The sequence below is a fragment of the Oncorhynchus mykiss genome, chromosome 4 (assembly GCF_057628025.1).
Source record: "Oncorhynchus mykiss isolate SJ-2025 chromosome 4, ASM5762802v1, whole genome shotgun sequence".
In the NCBI taxonomy this organism is placed as follows: domain Eukaryota; kingdom Metazoa; phylum Chordata; class Actinopteri; order Salmoniformes; family Salmonidae; genus Oncorhynchus; species Oncorhynchus mykiss.
The window spans coordinates 40,981,180-41,005,356 of record NC_143025.1 but is presented as its reverse complement, the minus strand read 5'-3'; the positions used below and the strand labels follow the sequence as shown (position 1 = coordinate 41,005,356).

Here is a 24,177-nt window from a genome sequence, read left to right as displayed (position 1 = left end):
CTGTGAATTTTGGTGAGCGACCCTCTCTTGGCAGGTTTGTTGTGATGCCATATTCTTTCAATTTTTTTAATAATAGATTTAAATGGTGCTCCGTGGGATGTTCAAAGTTTCAGATATTTTTTTTACAACCCCGATCTGTACTTCTCCACAACTTTGTCCCTGACTTGTTTGGAGACCTCCTTGGTCTTCATGGTGCTGCTTGCTTGGTGGTGTTGCAGACTCTGGGGCCTTTGAGAACAGGTGTGTATATATACTGAGATCATGTGACACTTAAAGTCCACCTGTGTGCAATCCAACTATGTGACTTCTGAAGGTAATTGGTTACACCAAATCTTATTTAGTGGCTTCACATGCACGGATCCACTATTCCATTTAAAAACAATACATCTAAACAAGTAATTTTTTCATTTCACTTCACCAATTTGGACTATTTTGTGAATGTCCATTACATGAAATCCAAATAAAAATCAATTTAAAATGACAGGTTCTAATGCAACAAAATAGGAAAAACGCCAATATGAATTAATACTTCTACAAGTAACTGTAGGCCTACACCTAATTTCAGATATCCTAGAGTAGCCTAGGCAATATGTAAAATGAATGATTTAGCAGCTTGCTTAGTTCTAATTGACTAGACTAATTTAGTCAACATGAATAGCGAGGCGATTTCGAGGTAAGAAGTGCTTCCCTTGCCCAACAGCCTGCTGGAATAGGCTACTGAGGATGGGGTGGTAATTTCAATCACTGAAGCAAATATTAATAATATGGATATGAACGGAATAGGCCTATGCTTGTCAATGACAGCCAGTGTATTTATTTATTATTTAATCTGTAGCCTAATCTGACTGTCACCGTCAATCTAATGCATTCTATTAAACAGCTGATCGGCAATTGCGATATCATTTGTGATCATGGTCACAGTTCTAACTTCTAATTTCATTAACTAAACATGGCCATTAAATAATTGCATAATAACACAAGGCTTCAACACACTGAAGTTATAAAAAAGCCTATTTATTAAATCCAGTGGTGTAAAGTACTAAAGTAAAAGTATTGAAGTAGTTGTTGGGGGGGTATCTGTACTTTACTAATTATATTTTTACTTTACTATTTTCTTTACGAACGTAATGTACTTTTTACTCCATACATTTTCCCTGACACCCAAAGTACACAATATATTTTGAATGCTTAGCAAGACAGGAAAATGGTCCAATTCACGCAATTATCAATAGAACATCCCTGGTCATCCCTACTGCCTCTGACCTGGTGGACTCACTAAACATACAGTGGGGCAAAAAAGTATTTAGTCAGCCATCAAATGTGCAAGTTCTCCCACTTAAAAATATGAGAGAGGCCTGTAATTTATCATAGGTACACTTCAACTATGACAGGCAAAATGAGAAGAAAAAAAATCCAGAAAATCACATTGTAGGATTTTTTATGAATTTATTTGCAAATTATGGTGGAAAATAAGTATTTGGTCACCTACAAACAAGCAAGATTTCTGGCTCTCACAGACCTGTAACTTCTTCTTTAAGAGGCTCCTCTGTCCTCCACTCGTTACCTGTATTACTGGCACCTGTTTGAACTTGTTATCAGTATAAAAGACACCTGTCCACAACCTCAAACAGTCACACTCCAAACTCCACTATGGCCAAGACCAAAGAGCTGTCAAAGGACACCAGAAACAAAATTGTAGACCTGCACCAGGCTGGGAAGACTGAATCTGCAATAGGTAAGCAGCTTGGTGAAGAAAAAACCTTGTGAAGACTTACAGAAAACATTTGACCTCTGTTATATACCCTTTGTTGGCAATGACAAAGTATTGAGATAAACTTTTGTTATTGACCAAATACTTATTTTCCACCATAATTTGCAAATAAATTCATTAAAAATCCTACAATGTGATTTTCTGGATTTTTTTTCTTCTCATTTTGTCTGTCATAGTTGAAGTGTACCTATGATGAAAATTACAGGCCTCTCTCATCTTCTTATGCAGGAGAACTTGCACAATTGGGCCTGACTAAATACTTTTTGCCCCACTGTACATGCTTCATTTGTAAATGATGTGTTGGAGATAAACCCTGGCTGTGCATAAATACATAAAATGTTGCCATCAGATTTACTTAATGTAAGGGATTTGAAATTGTATATACTTTTACTTTTGATACTTAAGTATATTTAAAATCAAATAATTTTACTCAAGAAGTATTTTAATGGGTGACTTTCACTTTCTATTAAGGTATGTTTACTTTTACTCAAGTATGACAATTGGGTAGCCTACTTTTTCCAACACTGAATAAATCAATTTGACCGCTCCAGGAAGGCTGCACAAGTGACACAAATTGATTTGCAATGACTCCAGTGTTATTTATTGTATAAAACAGCAGATTACAGTAGCCTACATCAGCATAGAAATCAATAGTGTAATTATGGCCAACAGACAGATAGATGGCTAATCTTCTGTGCATAACAGAAGAACGCGAGGTAGTTCAATAACTTCCCACTCGAATTAAGCAATAAGGCATGAGGGGGTGTGGTATATGGCCAATATACCATGGCTAAGGGCTGTTCTTACACACAACGCATCGCGGAGTGCCTGGACACAGCACTTAGCCGTAGTATATTGGCCATATACTATAAACCCCCCCGAGGTGCCTTATTGCTATTATAAACTGGTTACCAACATAATTAAAAATAGATGTTTTGTCATACCCTTGGTATACGGTCTGATATACAGTGCCTTGCGAAAGTATTCGGCCCCCTTGAAATTTGCGACCTTTTGCCACATTTCAGGCTTCGAACATAAAGATATAAAACTGTATTTTTTTGTGAAGAATCAACAACAAGTGGGACACAATCATGAAGTGGAACGACATTTATTGAATATTTAAAACTTTTAAAAAAAATCAAAAACTGAAAAATTGGGCGTGCAAAATTATTCAGCCCCTTTACTTTCACCTGGGAGACACACCAAACATGTGGAAGAAGGTGCTCTGGTCAGATGAAACCAAAATTGAACTTTTTGGCAACAATGCAAAACGTTATGTTTGGCGTAAAAGCAACACAGCTCATCACCCTGAACACACCATCCCCACTGTCAAACATGGTGGTGGCAGCATCATGGTTTGGGCCTGCTTTTCTTCAGCAGGGACAGGGAAGATGGTTAAAATTGATGGGAAGATGGATGGAGCCAAATATAGGACCATTCTGGAAGAAAACCTGATGGAGTCTGCAAAAGACCTGAGACTGGGACGGAGATTTGTCTTCCAACAAGACAATGATCCAAAACATAAAGCAAAATCTACAATGGAATGGTTCAAAAATAAACATATCCAGGTGTTAGAATGGCCAAGTCAAAGTCCAGACCTGAATCCAATCGAGAATCTGTGGAAAGAACTGAAAACTGCTGTTCACAAATGCTCTCCATCCAACCTCACTGAGCTCAAGCTGTTTTGCAAGGAGGAATGGGAAAAAATTTCAGTCTCTCGATGTGCAAAACTGATAGACATACCCCAAGCGACTTACAGCTGTAATCGCAGCAAAAGGTGGCGCTACAAAGTATTAACTTAAGGGGGCTGAATAATTTTGCACGCCCAATTTTTCAGTTTTTGATTTGTTAAAAAAGTTTGAAATATCCAATAAATGTCGTTCCACTTCATGATTGTGTCCCACTTGTTGTTGATTCTTCACAAAAAAATACAGTTTTATATCTTTATGTTTGAAGCCTGAAATGTGGCAAAAGGTCGCAAAGTTCAAGGGGGCCAAATACTTTCGCAAGGCACTGTACCATGGCTGTCAGCCAATAAGCATTCAGGGCTCAAACCACCCAGTTTATCATGCAGTTTAAACCACCTTCAAGCAAATGTATCTAATGCGCTCTACCGCGCCTAAAGTCTAATGGCCGTTCATTCTTGATGCGCATCCGTTCTAACGCGTTAATATGTTTTATGGGAAAAGGGTTGGAAATAGGTGTCTCCATAATTACAATCTAAATGGCCTACCCACAACTGGCAAAAAGTTATCACAAAGTGGACACCTGCTGCTCGGTCTCCCCTCACTCAATTGACTCCGCTGTCTGCTTGAAGCGCTCAGTGTCAACACAGACACCACTCTGGCCCTTTACTTACACACCTCAGTCACTCAGCAACACACTGCCTGATAGTCAGCAGCAGGTCACAGTGAAATATATATATTTTAAAGAAATTGCCAAGGAGGCCGCAGTGGAATTTAGAAGTGGCCCAAAAACCCGCAACCAATACATTTTCACATGCCACATAATTTTCAAATTAGCACAATTTTCGGGAAAACCGCAGAACATGACAACCCTGATCATGGCTGACGATACACATTAATGTGAAGAGACAGACATGCACAAGACCCTGGCAAAGCAAACGCTGGCCTGACACGTCAAAATGCACTTCCGCCTCTGTAGAAATGCAGCAGTGCGTCTTTGTCCTAACCTCTTCGAGGGCGGGGTGCAGGGCGAAGAGCTCGCGATGGCGGTTGGACTTGCGGTGCTCCTCATTGTGGCGGTCGATCTCCTCGTTGGGGGCTCGGTCCAGCAAATGGGGCAGGAGGGCGTCGGGTACAGAGTTCTTCAGGTCAAAGATACTGCAGGCCCAGCTGCCACGCGGAGTGTCGTCTATGGATATGGACCTACGCTTCAGGTCATCCTGGGGTAGGACAAACACACAGGTTAGAGAGGGCCTATATATACACACACACACACTATAAAAATATTGAAAGTGTAAGATGACCGCCCCGTTGCTATGGGTTACCTAGTCGACTGCCCCATTGCTATGGGTTACCTGGTCGTCCTGATAAGCGCTAACGTCTGGCATCTCATCAGCCTCAAACACCTGTTTGGGCAGGCCTTTCTGCCTCTCCTTCTGCTTGTCCAGGGTGTTAGGGTTAAACCCAGTACCAAGCTTATGGTATCTGTTGAAATAAGTAGACCAGAATGCGAGTGTTGGGGTGTAATAAATAACTAGCTGCCAGGTGTAATTGTAAAAATGTGTAAAATAAGGGTTAAAATGTGGGTGTTTAGATGTTTTATAGGTTTTCTAAAAAGGACACACTCCCTAAATAATAGAAGGGAGCTTTACCTTCTGTTGACAACGTTCCAGTCCTCAGTGTAGGACCTGACACAGTCTCTGACGTGGGCGTCATTGTGCCTGGAAGGCAAAGCGATACCGCACGTTACAGTCAACGTCTCATCCTCGACACCAGATGTGTTCAGTGAGGTTTAACGTTCATATGTTGCAGATGGAAACGTAATTCATAGAGCTATTACTGATTACCTATTTCTGGGGGCTTTCTAGTTCAAAAAGGGGCTTAGGTGGTGGGCGTGGCAGGTGGTGCGGTCGGCCCGTTTAGAGAACATTTTAGAGGCCCTGTCATGACAAAAAGTGTCCCCCTGACAAAAAGTAATGGTGCTTACAAATGCCCTTAACTAGGTGTCTTCACCAGACAGACAGAAGAAAGTGATAAAGGATGAAAGTGAGAGAGGGAGAGAGGTGGGAAGAGAGTGGTAGACTCAAGTATTTCAACTCTTCCCTTCCAACTTGTTAGGCAATCATATGTACCTAAAGGGGAAGGATGGCCAGCCACACAGGAGGGGGATTATTTACTAAGGAGCAGAAGGAGGCCGTGCTGACCGAGATGTATGCTGGCAATTTCGGAGTGAAATGCATGATTGCCAGAATCAACCTACTGTACTCTTCTTCTGACGGGGAATTGTCCAGGTGGAGGAGAGCTGGGCAAGTGAAATAACCTTTTGTTTATCAATCCCGTTCTATTATATCGGAAATGATTATGATTTAAATGAATGTCACATAATGTCACTTTTTGCTTGAATGTCAGTACCCTGTCTAGCCTGCCAGAAGTTTGAGAGGGTGAAGACTGTGGCGCCGGAGTTGAAGCCCATCATAGTTGTTTCACCATGGAACATGATCGGTAAGTATCTCAACTCAAGTTTTGCCCTGATAAGTTGTTTGTAATGGTTACGTTATTTGACTACAGCAGAGTTCAATATTATAGAATGTGTGTGTCAGTCTCCTTACAAATATTAAAATCTGCATACTGTATGACACAGATATGGGTAAGAATAACGGAACCTAACACTAAGTGTTAGGGTGGCCCTCATCGGACCCTTCACGAAATCCAGGAATGGTAACAGCTGGTGTCTGAAAGCGACCGATCACTTTAAAAAGTGGGTGGAGGCAATACCCATTAAGATCAGTAAAGGACGAGTACGTTCTTAACTCTACATTTTCTTCTGTAACCCATTAAAAAAGGTTGCTTGCAACCAAAAATAGATTTTTGTTTTGTATCATACGAGGACGAGACTGGCGAGGCCAACTCCAAGGCAATGATGGACATCTTCAACATATTTCAATATCTTACATTGTCAATAGATATCACTTTCCTACCCCCTGCTCCAGGTTTTCTGAATGGACCAACCAGACCCTCAAGACTGCCATGGGCAAGTCCCTTGATTGGTACCAGGAAGGGTGGGATAAAGACCTGAAGGTAATTCTCTTTGCACACAACAACTGCATCCAGGTCTCCACCGAGTGCGGACGGGTGCCTCAGCTGTTGACTGAGGTAAACAATGCAATTGTGTATACAATTATTGCATACACTGTAGTCTTTCAAATTTGTGATTTGTTTGTTGTTTGTCTATTGCTATTTTTGGATAATGTCCTTTCAGATCACTGAAACACCACCTGATGTGGTGGAAGTTGTCAAACCAGATCAGAACACCTTCAAAGACCACCTTCAGGCACGGACTGAGAAGGATGTGAAGGTTTTTGACCAGGTAAAAATTTATTAATTGATTAATGGTTGACATTTAAAAAAGCAATAAATGGTAATCTTCTTCAATTTACCTCTCCAAATGACTTTAGGACCATCAACCCCCCGTCCCGTCCCGTCCCGTCCCCAGCCAGAGGGGGACCACATTGAGGTAGGCTACACCTTCCAAAAGTTATGAAAAGTACATAGCTCCCATTTATAACACTGCACTAATCCATCAAATTTTCTCGCAGTAAAGTGTAACTTTGCTTGTTTACGTCTCTGTCTCCTACCCCGTTCCCTTTAACTCTGCTCCAGTTCTCCAGGACCAGGACCTAGGGGTTCTGCCCAACCCCCTGACGGATCCCTTCGATGTACTCCATTTCCAACCACCCTCCAACATTTCATTACATACATGTACAGCTAATGTTGACATTTACAGCTACTGTTATTGACATTTACAGATACTATTATTGTCATTACCTGCTAAGAAAGTTATTGCCCTGTCATACTGGGCACATAATATGTGAGATACACAGATGAACTAAAAACACTAGCACTGCAAACACTCAGTACATGTCCCCCTTTCGAGACTGGATGCCTGTTGAGAACAAGTGACAGGCAGAACCTCCCACCCACACAGCAACCCCCTTAAAATTCCACAAACCAGAATTCAGTATTTTAGTATGATTTCCATGTGACTGTCCCCACCAAAACAATCTGTGAAAATAATGCCAACTGTAACAAAAACTATCAAAGTTTATGTATTAAAATCTTAAATATTGCCAGGTTGGTTTCACAAGGTGTTCATAGTAAGACTCAAGGTATCCTTTGAGTGAGAGAGTGAGAGAGAGAAGAGAGAGATATATAGAGATATATGGAGATAGATATAGATATATATCTATCTATCTATCTATGTTCAACAACAAGGTTATACTAATGAGCTATGCAAGATAGAAAGAAAATGACTACAGAAATTATATTATTTCAGTGTAGATAAGGGAAGGGCAGGTTAAAATATTAACATGACAGCCTAACAAGCGAGGAGAGGTACGGAAGCTAAACAAAACTTGTTTAAACAACAAAATTGTCGCGGAAATCAGCCTTGTTCGCATAGCGATGATGAAAATAACGTAATTTAGGCTGTAGTGAACTCATTCTAATCATTAGGTCATCACACCGTTGATATAGCAACAAACTGTAATAGTTTATCAAATCCCATTGTGACGCAGAGGGGGACACTTTTTGGTGTGACATCCCCCATCTTGGTGGTGTAGAGAAATCTCTGCATTTTTAAGCCAATTCCCTACAATTCTACAAAACGTCTCCATGGAGAGGAGACATTTTTGCTGTTTTAAAGCAAATTTCCTGCAATTCTATGCATTTTGCCATGGCTAATGCTGTGTTATTTTGCTCAAACATCATAACAAAACTGCTACTTCTAAATGAATTGTTTTTATTTAAATTCTCCTTGACTCTAGCTTTTATTTGGGGCGGCAGGGTAGCCTAGTGGTTAGAGAGTTGGACTAGTAACCAAAAGGTTGCAAGTTCAAATCCCCGAACTGTCGTTATGCCCCTGAACAGGCAGTTGAACAGCCACTGTTCCTAGGCCGTCATTGAAAATAAGAATTTGTTCTTAACTGACTTGCCTAGTTAAATAAAAGGCAAAATAAAATTGTGTGATTGTTAATTCTCAGAGATCATACTATTAAAAAAATAAAAAGTCCATCTTTTCTACATAATTTATCTGGTTTCAGCCGGTTAAGTACACAGTGAACGTGTTTTTCCATCTCGAAAATGTATAATAATTGGCGACCACAAAACAAACACTTGGGCCACAGCCCAAGGATTTCAATGGCAGAAAAATTCCAGCTATTTTACCTGACAAATAGTAATTTCTGTTAGTTCATGTCTGTTCTAGACAATATATTTATATCTAAACATTGCGTAATGTCACACCCCTCCTAACCGGACATCAAAACCAGAACAGTTATTTGCTTTATTCATTTGGTAAATCAATTGGTGTAATTGTGTTAAAATGAGGAGATGCATCCTGTTTGCTGCAACTGAGTTAGACCTGATGTAGGCCTAGAGGAATCTGATAATGTCTCAGCTGATACAGACTCAGCTCGTACTGTATGGGGCTTTTTGGGGGGGGGGGTCTACGGTAAAGCCCTTTTTGATAACTGTTGATATTTTTAAAAAGGCTTTAAATGAATTGTATTGATTGATCTGATTGAGTTCCTCAGGACCAACGCTAACCCAGCCAGTCAGTATTGTCCCAGTCAAGCACCTACCCTTCCTCAGGCACGGCCTGTCCCACTGTGCGACACTCTCTGGGGGTGCAGACCACTTCGATGTCGTCCGGGGGGAACTCGATCAAGTCCCTCAGGGGGCCCGACTCGATGATGGGTGGGTGAGTGCTGAGGTACTCCTCAAAATCCACTGGCTCCACTGCCTCTGTGAGAGGCACCTGGCAACAGAGAGGAGAGGCTTTGGTAGAGTGAATACAAAAATCAGAGAATATATCTGAAAAAGGCCTACCTTAGCCGCAGAAAATCATCCCCAAAAAGTCCAGCTGTATTACTAGCAAAGAAATATCAAGGCTTAGCTGTCAGCAAACGCCGTGGCTTGATAAATGTTGAGACAAGTTCTATCCTGAGAACGTTTCAAAACCAATTATCAGGCAACTGCATTTTCTATATTGGCAGACAGGCTCCTCAGAGGACCATTCTCCTCAGTGAATTTCATTTAAAAAAATTGTGTCACATAAAATCTATAATTTTTTGATAAAACTACACTAAATATATTCACATAATCACCAAAATGATTAAAAACACACTATTTTGCAATGGAGGTCTACAGTAGCCTCAACAGCACTCTGTGGGGTTGCACCATTTTATAAACAGAACTACCCATCCTCCTCTGGGAACATTGACCTCCATACAAAACCTAGGATGCTCATGGTTCTCACCCAATTCCATAGATGTCCTCCAACCTATCAGAGCTCTTGCCACATGAATTTACATTGTGTCCACTCAATCAAAGGATCAGAGAATGAATCTAGTAATGAAAGCATAAGCTACAGCTTATGCACTGTAGTGTATAAAATGTGGTGAGTAGTTGACAAAGACAATAGTTGAACAGTTTAAGAAATGTCTTCAAAAATGAAGGAGAAGCGAGAGAGCTAGCTATATTTCGTAGTATTTGTTTTTTTATAACTTTCGATTTTTACTTAACTAGCTTAGCTAGTATAGTCCACTCAAACACCCAGCTCACACAGAGAGAGATGCTATGTTAGCTAGCTGGCTATGGCTATCCAACACTCACTCTTCCAAGTCAATGTAAGCTTTTTAATTTTATAAATGTATAAATGTATTACAACCTCTCATTCTGTTTTTGTTTGTTTTACAAAATGTTCTAAATATAGCTATTTTTAAAACAAGCCACAGAAAGTCTGTTGCAATTTCAGTTTAATCCGCAACAAGACAGAACAAATATTACAACAAATAATGGTTCAACTCAAATATACTAGTTGATAAAAACTAATTTGGAAAACAAATGTAAAACTGTATAACCTTAAATTATATCAGAAAAAGGATTGGTGGAGTTATGTCACACATGCAGCTAACAAAAATATATGGACATTTCTGCTCTATCCAAAATTTACAACCAAGTAATTATAGCACTATCGTAAAAAGAAAAAAAAGGAGTGGAAGGGGGAGAAAGTAAGGACCTTGTCCTTCAGCCGGATGTGGAGGTCCTGGGCTGGTGTGGTTACATGTGGTCTGCGGTTTTGAGGTCGGTTGGACGTATTGCCAAATTCTCTAAAGTGACGTTGGCGGTCACTATGGTTGAGAAATAAACATTAAATGATCTGGCAACAGCTCTGGTGGACATTCCTGCAGTCAGTGTGCCAATTGCATGCAACCCTCAAAGCTTGAGACATCTGTGGCATTGTGTTGTGAGACAAAACTGCACATTTTAAAAGTGGCCTTTAAATTGTCCCCAGCATAAGGTGCACCTGTGTAATCAGATTATTATTATTTTTTGTTAATCATGCTTTTTTTACATCAGCAGATGTCACCCATGATCATGCTGTTTAATCAGCGTATTGATATGCCACATCTGTCAGGTGGATGGATTTTATTGGAAAAGGCAAAAATGCTCACTAACAGGAATGTTAAAATTTGAGAGAAATTAGCTTTGTGTGTACGGACAATTTCTGGGATTTTTTATTTCAGCTCATGAAAGATGGGACTAAAACCTTACGTGTTGAATTTATATTTTTGCTCAGTGTAGTCGGGAAGAGATTTCAATGTACCGTTTCCATTGCACATGGTTTATGTACTGATACACAAAACGATGCCAGATTCAAAACAGAGTTTTTCAATTAAAATTATTATACAAAATTCTTTCAACCAATAGAATGTTATATATATGAGAGATACAACAATCCAAGCTTTGCAGATTTATCTATGAAGAGACAATTATTAGATTGTAGGGGTGAGAGGATGTGAAGAATGGACCTGTTAATTATTAGCTGATAGACTCAAACCCTTCCCCCTCCCAAAATTTACCTCTACCTCTCCCTCTGCAAAAACACCAAGATGCATTGTGGTTAGAAGCTTACGGTGTTGCTTGCAGCGGCACCCACGTTCAGGTTCTTGAGGAGCTGTGGGGAGCCCCCATACTGACCAGCAATCTGCTTTCTCACCTCAGCTGCTACAGTCCTGTAGGGAGGTGAGGAGAGAGAAGCTTAGCAGTGAATATCAAACCATTAAACAATTTCTTAGGGCTATGCCCCTTTTTCGCCTGAATGACGTGTCCAAAGTAAACTGCCTGTAGCTCAGGCCCTGAAGCCAGGATATGCATATAATTGGTACCATTGGAAAGAAAACAATTAGAAGTTTGTATAAATGTTTCAATAATGTAGGAGAATATAAACACAATAGATATGGTAGGAGAAAATCCAAAGAAAAACCAACCATAATTATTTTTCAGATTTCTTTCTCTGCAAGTTGAAAGAATGGATTACTCAAATCGATGGCGCCAACTAAACTGACTTTTTGGGATATAAAGAAGGATTTTATCTAACAAAACTACATGTTATAGCTGGGAACCTTTGGATGACAAATCAGAGGAAGATTTACAAAAAATAAGTGAATATTTAATCTTTATGTGTGAATGTGTGAAACCTGTGCCGGTGGAAAAGTATTTTGATGTGGAGTGCCGTCCTTAAACAATCGCATGGAATGTTTTCGCTGTAATAGCTACTGTAAATCGGACAGTGCAGTTATATTAACAAGAATTTAAGCTTTCAGCCGATATAAGACACATGCAGTGCCTTGCGAAAGTATTCGGCCCCCTTGAACTTTGCGACCTTTTGCCACATTTCAGGCTTCAAACATAAAGATATAAAACTGTATTTTTTTGTGAAGAATCAACAACAAGTGGGACACAATCATGAAGTGGAACGACATGTATTGGATATTTCAAACTTTTTTAACAAATCAAAAACTGAAAAATTGGGCGTGCAAAATTATTCAGCCCCCTTAAGTTAATACTTTGTAGCGCCACCTTTTGCTGCGATTACAGCTGTAAGTCGCTTGGGGTATGTCTCTATCAGTTTTGCACATCGAGAGACTGACATTTTTTCCCATTCCTCCTTGCAAAACAGCTCGAGCTCAGTGAGGTTGGATGGAGAGCATTTGTGAACAACAGTTTTCAGTTCTTTCCACAGATTCTCGATTGGATTCAGGTCTGGACTTTGACTTGGCCATTCTAACACCTGGATATGTTTATTTTTGAACCCTTCCATTGTAGATTTTGCTTTATGTTTTGGATCATTGTCTTGTTGGAAGACAAATCTCTGTCCCAGTCTCAGGTCTTTTGCAGACTCCATCAGGTTTTCTTCCAGAATGGTCCTGTATTTGGCTCCATCCATCTTCCCATCAATTTTAACCATCTTCCCTGTCCCTGCTGAAGAAAAGCAGGCCCAAACCATGATGCTGCCACCACCATGTTTGACAGTGGGTATGGTGTGTTCAGTGTGATGAGCTGTGTTGCTTTTACGCCAAACGTAACGTTTTGCATTGTTGCCAAAAAGTTCAATTTTGGTTTCATCTGACCAGAGCACCTTCTTCCACATGTTTGGTGTGTCTCCCAGGTGGCTTGTGGCAAACTTTAAACAACACTTTTTATGGATATCTTTAAGAAATGGCTTTCTTCTTGCCACTCTTCCATAAAGGCCAGATTTGTGCAATATACAAAGGATTGTTGTCCTATGGACAGAGTCTCCCACCTCAGCTGTAGATCTCTGCAGTTCATCCAGAGTGTTCATGGGCCTCTTGGCTGCATCTCTGATCAGTCTTCTCCTTGTATTAGCTGAAAGTTAAGAGGGACGGCCAGGTCTTGGTAGATTTGCAGTGGTCTGATACTCCTTCCATTTCAATATTATCGCTTGCACAGTGCTCCTTGGGATGTTTAAAGCTTGGGAAATATTTTTGTATCCAAATCCGGCTTTAAACTTCTTCACAACAGTATCTCGGACCTGCCTGGTGTGTTCCTTGTTCTTCATGATGCTCTCTGCGCTTTTGACGGACCTCTGAGACTATCACAGTGCAGGTGCATTTATACGGAGACTTGATTACACACAGGTGGATTGTATTTATCATCATTAGTCATTTTAGGTCAACATTGGATCATTCAGAGATCCTCACTGAACTTCTGGAGAGAGTTTGCTGCACTGAAAGTAAAGGGGCTGAATAATTTTGCACGCCCAATTGTTCAGTTTTTGATTTGTTAAAAAAGTTTGAAATATCCAATAAATGTCGTTCCACTTCATGATTGTGTCCCACTTATGGTTGATTCTTCACAAAAAAAATACAGTTTTATATCTTTATGTTTGAAGCCTGAAATGTGTCAAAAGGTCGCAAAGTTCAAGGGGGCCGAATACTTTCGCAAGGCACTGTATGTGACAGATCATATGACACTTAAATGAAGTCCACCTGTGTGCAATCTAACACATTTTGTTAGATCTCTCTCTCTCTCTCTCTCTCTCTCTCTCTCTCTCTCTCTCTCTCTCTCTCTCTCTCTCTCTCTCTCTCTCTCTCTCTCTCTCTCTCTCTCTCTCTCTCTCTCTCTCTCTCTCTCTCTCTCTCTCTCTCTCTCTCTCTCTCTCTCTCTCTCTCTCTCTCTCTCTCTCTCTCTCTCTCTCTCTCTCTCTCTCTCTCTCTCTCTCTCTCTCTCTCTCTCTCTCTCTCTCTCTCTCTCTCTCTCTCTCTCTCTCTCTCTCTCTCTCTCTCTCTCTCTCTCTCTCTCTCTCTCTCTCTCTCTCTCTCTCTCTCTCTCTCTCTCTCTCTCTCTCTCTCTCTCTCTCTCTCTCTCTCTCTCTCTCTCTCTCTCTCTCTCTCTCTCTCTCTCTCTCTCTCTCTCTCTCTCTCTCTCTGTAGTGTATATCTGTGTAATATCTTTCCTGTCCTACAGGTGATGCTGTTCTGATTGGAGGTCCTCACTGATGTGCCTGTGGTGTTTTAGCAGATATCAGATTGTGTCCCACTTGTTGTTGATTCTTCACAAAAAAATACAGTTTTATATCTTTATGTTTGAAGCCTGAAATGTGGCAAAAGGTCACAAAGTTCAAGGGGGCCGAATACTTTCGCAAGGCACTGTATGTACTTAAATGTTTAAAATCCATAATAACTATTAGAATTTATTTGAATTACGCTCCCTCCAGTTTCACCGGAAGTTTTCCCGCTATCGGGACACCGATCCTTAAGATTAAGTTAACAGGTAAAACACAGAGAGACAGATCATAGTTATAGGCTAAATTCTTTGCTCCAACAAATGGCACCCCTTCAGTCCAGACAGAGGCTAGCCACTTGACAGTTTCATCTATTCAATCTAGGCTTTGCTTATGGAAAACAGTCAGATGTTGCCTCCAGGCTGCTTACAGTCAAAGATGTGTCTCTCACACACACGGGTTGGAAAAGTGGAAAAGGGCAGTGTAGACGTAATAAGTTAACAGATAAGGCCAGTTCATTTACTGCAGTAGTCTGGTCACTCTGAAGGACAGGTACAGTATAGTCAAGGGCAGCCGTTCTGTTGTGGGCCAAACATTACTATTATATATTATGGTCCCTGTTAGAAGGGCTCCCGAGTGGCGCAGCGGTCTAAGGCACTGCATCTCAGTGCTAAAAGCGTCACAAGACAGCCTGGGAACAAACCAGGGTCTCACAACCGGCCATGATTGGGAATCCCATAGGGTGGCGCACAATTGGCCCAGTGTTTCCAACTGGCTTGTCTAGTTAAATAAAAAAAATATGAAAATGCTGTGGCCATGAGGGCTCTCTCCCTGGCCCTGGTGGTGGCCTTACTGTCCTTACGGTTCCCTCTGACACCATTATGGTCCCTGATGTGGCCTGGTCCCTGGCCAGACTGGGCTTGGTCCGGAGTAAGCAGAACGTCTAGAGCTGCCGACTCGTTGAAGTAGACATATTCATTCAAATCGAAGTTACTGTTCACTGTTCTGATGTCCAGAAGCCGTTTTCGGTCATAGGAAATATTATGTACCAAAGAAAATTAAGATCAGCGTGAAATGGCCGCTATCCACTGTAGCGCCATCTCGGAGCATGCACTGATCAGCTGGCAAGTGTCTTCACTGACATTTTCAACCTCTACCTAACTGTCTGTAATACCTATAGTGCCTTCAGAAAGTATTCATACCCATTGACTGATTCCTAATTTGGTTGTGTTTCAGCCTAAATTCAAAAATAGATTTAATTTTTTTTTAATTCTCACCCATCTACACACAACACCCCATAATGACAAAGTGTTTCATATTTCTACAAACTTACTGAAAATAAAACACAGAAATCTAATTTACATAATTCTTTGCACCCGAGTCAATACTAGTGCTAACTGATTAACAGAAATGTCGGTTATTTTTCGTTTTTTAAACAACTTATTGACCTGTCGGTTCAGTTATTTGAATTCCATTTTGTTCGTGTTTTTTCAGTGAATTCAATGCGCACATTGCACTGTTTCTCTAGAGATAAATCAGATTCAGCCTGAACTGTGTGACACAGAAGGGAGTTATAGTTTCCAACAGGCCAATAATCTACAGTCCAGCACATAAAATATGGTAATTTTACTGCAATGACCATAATCTATTACGCACGTAGAAAGTAAAGACTTTTTCCACATTTTGTTACATTACAGCCTTATTCTGAAATTGATTAAATTGCTGCTGCTGCTGCTGCTCTCTCCCCCCAATCAATCTACACACAAAAATAAAATTGTATTATTATTTTATTTTTTAAAGTAATATCCCATTGCCATACATATTCAGACCCTTTGGCCACGATTATAGCCTCAAGTCTTCTTGGGTATGACGCTACAAGCTTGGCACACCTGTATTTGGGCATTTTCTCCCATTATTCTCTGCAGATCCTCTCAAGCTGTCAGGTTGGATGGGGAGCATCGCTGCATGGCGATTTTCTGGTTTCTGCAGAGATGTTCGATCGGGTTCCATTCCGGGCTCTGGTTGGGCAACTCAGGGACATTCAGAGACTTGTCCCGAAGCCACTCTTGGCTGTGTGGCTGTGTGGTTGTTGTCCTGTTGGAAGGTGAACCTTCGGCCCAGTCATTATGTCATCTACCTACATTATATACACAGTTAAAGTATGAAGTTTACATACACCTTAGCCAAATACATTTAAACTCAGTTTTTCACAATTCCTGACATTTATTCCAAGTAAAAATTCCCTGTCTTAGGTCAGTTAGGATCACCACTATTTTGGAATGTGAAATGTCAGAATAATAGTAGAGAGAACGATTTATTTCAGCATTTACTTTTTTCATCACATTCCCAGTGGGTCAGAAGTTTACATACACTCAATTAGTATTTGGTAGCATTGCCTTTAAATGGTTTAACTTGGGTCAAACGTTTCTACCACTTTTATTCTTAATTTTTACTACTCTACTCACTTTTTAGCACATTAACTCACATGTGAATCCTTAAAGACATGGGTGGGGCTAAAGCTTAAGAGGGTGTGAACTATGCTGAATGGGTGTAGACAAAGGAGAGCTCTCCAGTAGGTACCAAAACATTCAAAGGCCCTTTTCTTAAAAGTGAGTTCACAGGTTCATCAACTTTCAATGCAGAATTACTTTCCCATTGTTCCTCAAAAATGCAGTGTATTATATACCATTTTGCAGCACCAATGTAAAAAAATATATATTTCAATTTTTGCTACATAAGACCGAATCCAGGTGGTGAGTCACATATGAGCAATTTCTTCACAACAATGCAATGCATTGTTTTACATCCAGCTTTAATTCCACTGGCATGAACAGCAAGCAACTGAAATTGACACAGCGCTTCTGGTTTTGTTCGTTTCAATAGACGCATTAGACCTGAATGCATTACCTTTAACTGTGGTTGACATAACTTTGAATGTTAGGGCTTTTGCTGGTAAAGTACCACTGTCCATGACGATGTTAGTTAACGTCACTGTAAAGCCGTTTAAACTCAACTCCACGATTTAGGATGGAGTTGAGCACGATTTAGGATGGAGTTGGGCGGCGACTCAGTTTGGGCAAACTGGAGCTCCATCACATAAAAACAATTATTTTTCGTAAACTAGTGATTTCATCACCAAAAGAATAACTCGAAATTACACAAGTCATTGTTCTGTGTAATTGCGGGCTATTCTTTGGGTACTGAAATCAGCACCTACAGTAAAGAGCTCCACTTCGGAGCTCGATTTTGCCCACATTAGTCGCAGCGCTCAACTGGCATCATAGCTACTGTGTTGCTTTCGCTCGTCGATGTGTCAGTGCTACCCAGCCGTAGCCAACAAGTTACCGCAACTGTCTACTACGGATTTACTAGTCAGTCCAACTAATGCTTACCTAAATCCCTGTAAAGACCGATAGTGGTTGGGTTTGATAGTATGATAGATGTCAAACGTAGCTAAACTTCAACCCCGTATGCATGCAACGGCACAATACACAAAAATAACATTGCGAGAAACAGACAGCGCTGTACTATATGGCGGGTCTATGACTGGCACTGGGGCATCTTTGATATGGCTAAAGATAACTAGCTAGCTGGCAGGGCCTTATTTGGGGATGGCTTTGCCTTGAAACGGAGGGCAGAAGACGAGTTTTTTAAATATTGAAAACGGCGTAGCTTGAACGAGGGACTCAGTTCTGTCAGTGTTAAAATTGGAAGTAACGCCCTTACCTGCTGATTTTTTGGGCGAATGCGCGGCGCTCAGCCATGACTGTAGACGCTGATGTGCTTGGGTTCCCAGACTTTCCGCTGCTTTCTCCCAAGGAAAACAATGAGTCTGGAATAGCTACCGTAAATATCATAAAGCAGGCGCACACGAACACACCCTGCCACAAGTCAGACAGACTGTTTTTGTATGACACCAAACACTTCATTCGCCTAACACAAGTTTCAAAATGCAATTTGGCACGTATTTGCTGTTGAAAGAAATTCCGTTTATTTCAGTCCATTTTCAAATAGTTATTTCAAATCTCACTCCAACACCAAGCCTCCAACTGCACTTAAATGCAAGTAAAACTAAATGCATGCTCTTCAACCGATCACTGCCCACACCTGCCCGCCCGTCCAGAATCACTACTCTGGACGGTTCTGACTTAGAGTATGTGGACAACTGCAAATACCTAGGTGTCTGGCTAGACTGTAAACTCTCCTTCCAGACTCACATTAAGCATCTCCAATCCAAAATTAAATCTAGAATCGGCTTCGTATTTCAGACAAAGCATCCTTCACTCATGTTGCCAAACATGCCCTCGTAAAAGTGACCATCCTACCAATCCTTGACTTTGCGATGTCATTTATAAAATAACCTCCAACACTCTACTCAACAAATTGGATGCAGTCTATCACAGTGCCATCCGTTTTGTCACCAAAGCCCCATATGCTACCCACCACTGCGACCTCGTTGGCTGGCCCTCGCTTCATACTCGTCACCAAACCCACTGGCTCCAGGTCATCTACAAGTCTCTGCTAGGTAAAGCTCCGCCTTATCTCAGCTCACTGGTCACCATAGCAGCACCAACCCGTAGCACACGCTCCAGCAGGTATATTTCACTGGTCACCCCCAAAGCCAATTCGTCCTTTGGCCGCCTTTCCTTCCAGTTCTCTGTTGCCAATGACTGGAACGAACTGCAAAAATCACTGAAGCTGGAGACTCATATCTCCCTCACTAGCTTTAAGCACCAGCTGTCAGAGCAGCTTACAGATCACTGCACCTGTAGATAGCCCACCTGTAAACAGCCCATCCAACTACCTCATCCCCATACTGTATTTATTTATTTATCTTGCTCCTTTGCACCCCAGTATCTCTACTTGCACATTCATCTTCTGCACATCTATCATTCCAGTGTTTAATTGCTATATTGTAATTACTTCACCACAATGACCTATTTATTGCCTTACCTCCCTTATCTTACCTCATTTGCACTCACTGTATATAGACTTTTCTTTTTTCTACTGTATGTTTGTAATTCCACGTGTGACTCTGTGTTGTTGTATGTGTCAGACTGCTGTACTTTATCTTGGCCAGGTCACAGTTGTAAATGAGAACTTGTTCTCAACTAGCCTACCTGGTTAAATAAAGTTGAAATATATTTTTTTCATTGACAAGACATTGCAAATCCCATTTATTCTACCCATACACTGTCTGAATATACATTTATGGAAATGTAATGTTATGACACAATACAAGTGCATTTTAAGCATAAATATATTATATTTCTATGATTTTAACTCGTGGATCAATTTTAAAATTATTATAACACCAGCAACTTAATGGAATGAATGAATGTGCTTGTAGCCTGGTAGAATGTTGGATTCTTAGTGTTCATAGCCATGGTTATCAACTGTACTGCAAAAATGGATGTTGTGGTGGCAGCTGCAGAGAAGTACTTGGATTTTACTGCGATTTTCCTGCGGAGTTACTAGGTGTGTTGAACGATAGTGTTCAGTCCTCCCAAGCTACGGCCTGGTATAGGATCAGATAAGGCCAAGTAGTGGGAAAGTGGTGAGGTTTTAATGGGTGTAGGTTAGTTGGTAGGGCAATTTTTTCTTCCCCTTTCCTCATCCATTTTCCCTCCCATTTCTGTGACACAAAGTGTAGTGAATTCACACCCCAGAACAGTAGGCGGAAACACAGGGCTAGATAAGAGACTATAGATGAATAGGGAGGCCGTGACCAGCCTCACATTCCAGTACAGTAGGTGGCGGTGTATGCACCTTTCAGTTGGTTGCGAGCCGCCAATAAAACTTAAGAAGAAGAAGTAGCCGTGCAGGTCCATGTATCTCATGTTCTGGAGAGGAGAGACAACCTGGGGCGAAAGGTCGTTGAGACAGGGAGGTCACACATGGTAGCAGTGTTTGTTAGTGGGGCTGTAAGGGGCTGTATACCTGTGGGAAGTGGTCAGTCGGTCAGTTAGACCAACATCATGCCAGGAAGTGGGAAAGAGGGGAAGGGAGATGGTTGGGAGGTAGCTAATCTAAAGAGTTTACTAAAGCGGAAAAAGAGGGAGAGGGAGAGTGGCAGTAACAGTGACCCAGGTGGCTCGAGTGGAAAGGTTCCTCAATGAGGGTTGAGGAAAGTGGGGGGCGGAGTTTAAGGTTATTGTGAAGTTTAGGAGGAGATAGAAGGGCAGTAGCATTAACCCTCTTAAGGTATCAGACGTTTTGTGCAAAGAGATTGGAGGTATTTTCAATACAAAAATCCTGCCAAATGGACCAAAGCTTTGAGACTGAAAACGCTGGGGGGAAAGGCAGTGGAGTGCTATGCCCCAGGACTGAACCAAAGAGCCAAGGGACTCGTTTATGGGGTAACTCTGGATATAACGGAGGATGAGTTGAGGAACAATCTGGAGGGGGTTCGAATCGTACATGTCTTCCTGTTCAAGGTGTTAGGTTCTTATTTTTCAGAGTAAACAACTCACGGACACTAGAGAAGCTTAACCAAGTGTAATTCTTCCCAAAGGGTCGACACAGCCGTATTCAGACAAAAAATTATAATTTATCACCATCACAAGTATATATACCCCCCTTTAGACACTCCTCCTTCTCTCCAATCCTTACATCTTATGGTTCCACAGGAAGAGGGTAATAGGGTAATAAACCCTTTTTACTCCCTTCAGGGGATCTGACCTGACCTCAACCCCTCCTTCTCCTAATCCATAGATGTCCATCCGAACCCCTATAGCAATCCTGTTATCTCCTCCCGTCCACCCAACACATTCCAAAGCCATCTGTCTTTCCACAGAGACCCGTTACCTTCTGACATAAAACCCATTCTCTTTCACTCCTTATATTCTATGCTTCTAATCTATAATGTCTTTAATATCTCAATGTTCAAAGTTTAGCCCGATTCCAACAAAAGGGACTCGAAATGAACAGAGAAGCGAGGAGATCTTGCCACAGAGAGTGAACCTTGGATTCCTGAGCTTCACTGTCAAGGCAAATGTGCAGCCTCACTTGCGGTGCTCTACATGCCAGAGGTATGGGCATGTGGTAGCGGTGTGCAGGAGGACAAGAAGATGTGGGAAATGTGGAGGAGATCATGAGTACTCAGAGTGTGCAGGAGGAAAGCAGAAGTGGTGTAATTGTGGGGGAAACCTTGTGGCAGCATTATGAGGTTGTGAACACACCATGTTCAAGCTGAGCAGGTATAGAAGATTTTAGTGGAGGAGAGAGTATCGTATGAAGAGGGCAGCGAGTTGTGGGCAGCACTGCTGCACAGATGCAGGTGTGTGCGCTGCTGTTAGTGGGGGTTCCATGGATGGCCCCTTCACCAATATCAGTGATTCCAGCTGACTCGTACTTGATCAAGAAGGAGTTCTTGGCCTTTATGGTGGAAGTGTTTTGGGTAGCGAGACAGGTGAACATGTCTTCCGGGCCTGAAAGATGCAGTGATTAAGCAAGCAAAGGCATTCTTAGAGATCAAGGATAAATCAGTGGTGAGTTTGCACTCCTATATACAGGCAGTGAGGAGAGGTGGATCTCAGGAGGACGGTGGTGTTGGGGAAGTGTCAGAATCGGATGATATGGAATGACGTTTATGATAGTGCCGTAGAATGCGAGAAGTTTCATCTCTAATGGGAAAGAATATAAGACTTTTGTGGATGTATATAAAGATACGCATGAGACAGTATGCGCAGGAAACCATGTTTGGATTTTGTTTTGCCTGGGTATGTGGCCACATGGGCTGATCGGGAAGAGCGAGTGGAGGGGGGGGGGGGTGATGTTTCTGAAACTAGGTGTACAGTGGAAGAGTAATGTTGAGAACTGAGTTGGAATGTATAACGGTTGAAGTGTGCCGTGTCCAGTGCAGAATTACAGTACTTAACTTTTATAACTACAGATTAGTCTGCATAAAAGATGGATTCCCAACCAGATTTCAAATTGGGAGGGCAACTATGTCATGCATTATCTGATGCTGGCATCAGGGGTTCTGGCCAGAAGAGGGGATTGGGATTTAATGGACCGGTATACTGTACAATTGGGAGCGACCATTTCCCAATTCTGAGCTGGTTTGGCCGGAAACTTTTGGAAGTGGATGAAAGACATATACCCATGGACTTTGGAAAAGCTTGATGGGAGGAATTTGCAGAGTAATGCGCAGAATGTTTCAGTGAGGTTCACAGTGACTGATCTGTTGAAGAATGGAATGAATTCCTGTGTTCAATGCCAATTCAAGCTTCTGTGCTTACTATCCCACAGAGAATGCCCCTCGAACACGGAGGAACAAGGATTGTGATGCTGCAGTTCGTGCCCGAAATTTGGAATACAGGGCCCTGACACGACATATATTGGAGGGTTCAGCGGTGGAGTATTAAAGCTATGGGAGGTGGGGAAGGTCATTAAGCGAGCTAAGTGGGAATGTTGGAGAAATATTGCGTGAGATTGGGGGCAGATACACCGGTGGGGGATGTGTGGGCGGTGATTGGCGAATGTTGGGAAGTTGCAGACGGTTGGGTATGCTGGTGTTGGAGGATGGAGAAGATATAAAGATGGCTTACTTGTATGTGTCAAAATGTTTCAGGCTATCCACCAGTGATGTAAAGTACTTTTAAGTACTACTTAAGTCGTTTTTTGGGGTATCTAAACTTTACTTGACTATTTATATTTTTGACAACTTTTACTTTTACTCCACTACATTCCTAAAGAAAATAATGTACTTTTTACTATACATTTTCCCTGACACCCGAAAGTGCCTGTTACATTTTGAATGCTTAGCAGGACAGGAAAATTGTCTAATTCACGCACTTATCAAGAGAACATCCCTGGTCATCCCTACTACCTCTGATCTGGCAGACTTAAACACCTGGATGATTTGGTACTGGAGGAGGTATTGGAATTATTGAATATAGTATGGGAGGAGGAGACGTTACCAGCAGCTTGGAAACATGCCATAGTTCCAATCGTGAAACCGGGGAAAAAAGTATCCCACCCTGGCTCATACCGACCCATAGAGTTGACCTCTGTACTGTGTAAAGTAATGGAAAGAATGGTAACAGACAAGTACATATGTGTGAAAGTGTTGGTCTCTTTTCTCCGTACCAGAGCGGATTAACCATGGACTCGGTGCTAGCACTGGACTGTGATATAAAGAAGGTGATGGCCATGAAGGAGGAAGTGGTGGCATTATTACTGGACATTGAAAAGGCACACGACATGCTCTGGAAAGGGGGACTGCTGCTGAGGCTGCATGATGCTGGGGTGCGGCGTCACCTGTTAAATTGGATCCAGGATTGTGCAACTGGGACCTAGATTTGTGCAACTGGGTCCTAGACTTCCTGACAGGCACCCAGGTGGTGAAGGTAGGCAACATCACCTCTGCCACGCTGATCCTTAACACGGGGGCCCCACAGGGGTGCGTGCTCAGCCCCCTCCCTCTTGCACTCCCTGTTCACCCATGACTGCATGGTCATGCATGTCTCCAACTCAAAAGTTTGCTGATGACATAACAATGGTAGGCCTGATTACTAACAATGGAAAGACCGCCTACAGGGAGGAGGGGAGAACACTGTAAGAGTGGTGACAGGAATATAATCTCAACTTCAACAAAACGAAGGTGCTGATCGTGGACTACAGGAGACATCAGAGAGAGCACACACCCATCCACATCAATGGGGCTGCAGTGGAGAAGGTCAAAAGCTTCAAGTTCCTCATGTGTACACAACACTAAGTACCTGAAATGGTCCCTCCACACCAACAGCGTGGTAAAGAAGACACAACAGCACCTTCAACCTTGGGAGACTGAAGAAATGTATATTGTCCCCTAAGACCCTCACGAACTGCCACAGATGCACCATCAAAAG

The 24,177-nt window shown here is 41.8% G+C and overlaps 1 protein-coding gene across 33 annotated transcripts in view; it reads right to left on the bottom strand.

Moving 5' to 3' along the window:
• Window positions 1–18,169, bottom strand: part of LOC110521001 (dedicator of cytokinesis protein 7) — an 84,373-nt gene extending 66,204 nt beyond the window's left edge. For 32 of the 33 annotated variants that reach the window (XR_016495265.1, XR_016495266.1, XR_016495268.1 and 29 more), the window contains exons 1-6: window positions 18,050–18,169; window positions 11,432–11,531; window positions 9,096–9,271; window positions 5,109–5,177; window positions 4,812–4,941; window positions 4,464–4,676 (exon numbers count right to left, since the gene is read on the bottom strand). Coding sequence is in view for 29 of the 33 variants with exons in the window: in XM_090232011.1 (XP_090088137.1) it covers window positions 4,464–4,676; window positions 4,812–4,941; window positions 5,109–5,177; window positions 9,096–9,271; window positions 11,432–11,531; window positions 18,050–18,087 (726 nt within the window). In the remaining 4 variants the exon portion in view is untranslated. Of the gene's footprint in view, window positions 1–4,463; window positions 4,677–4,811; window positions 4,942–5,108; window positions 5,178–9,095; window positions 9,272–11,431; window positions 11,532–16,212; window positions 16,461–18,049 lie in introns of all 33 variants that reach the window. The other variant, XM_090232025.1, reaches the window with a different exon arrangement.
• Window positions 18,170–24,177: the final 6,008 nt, after the last annotated feature.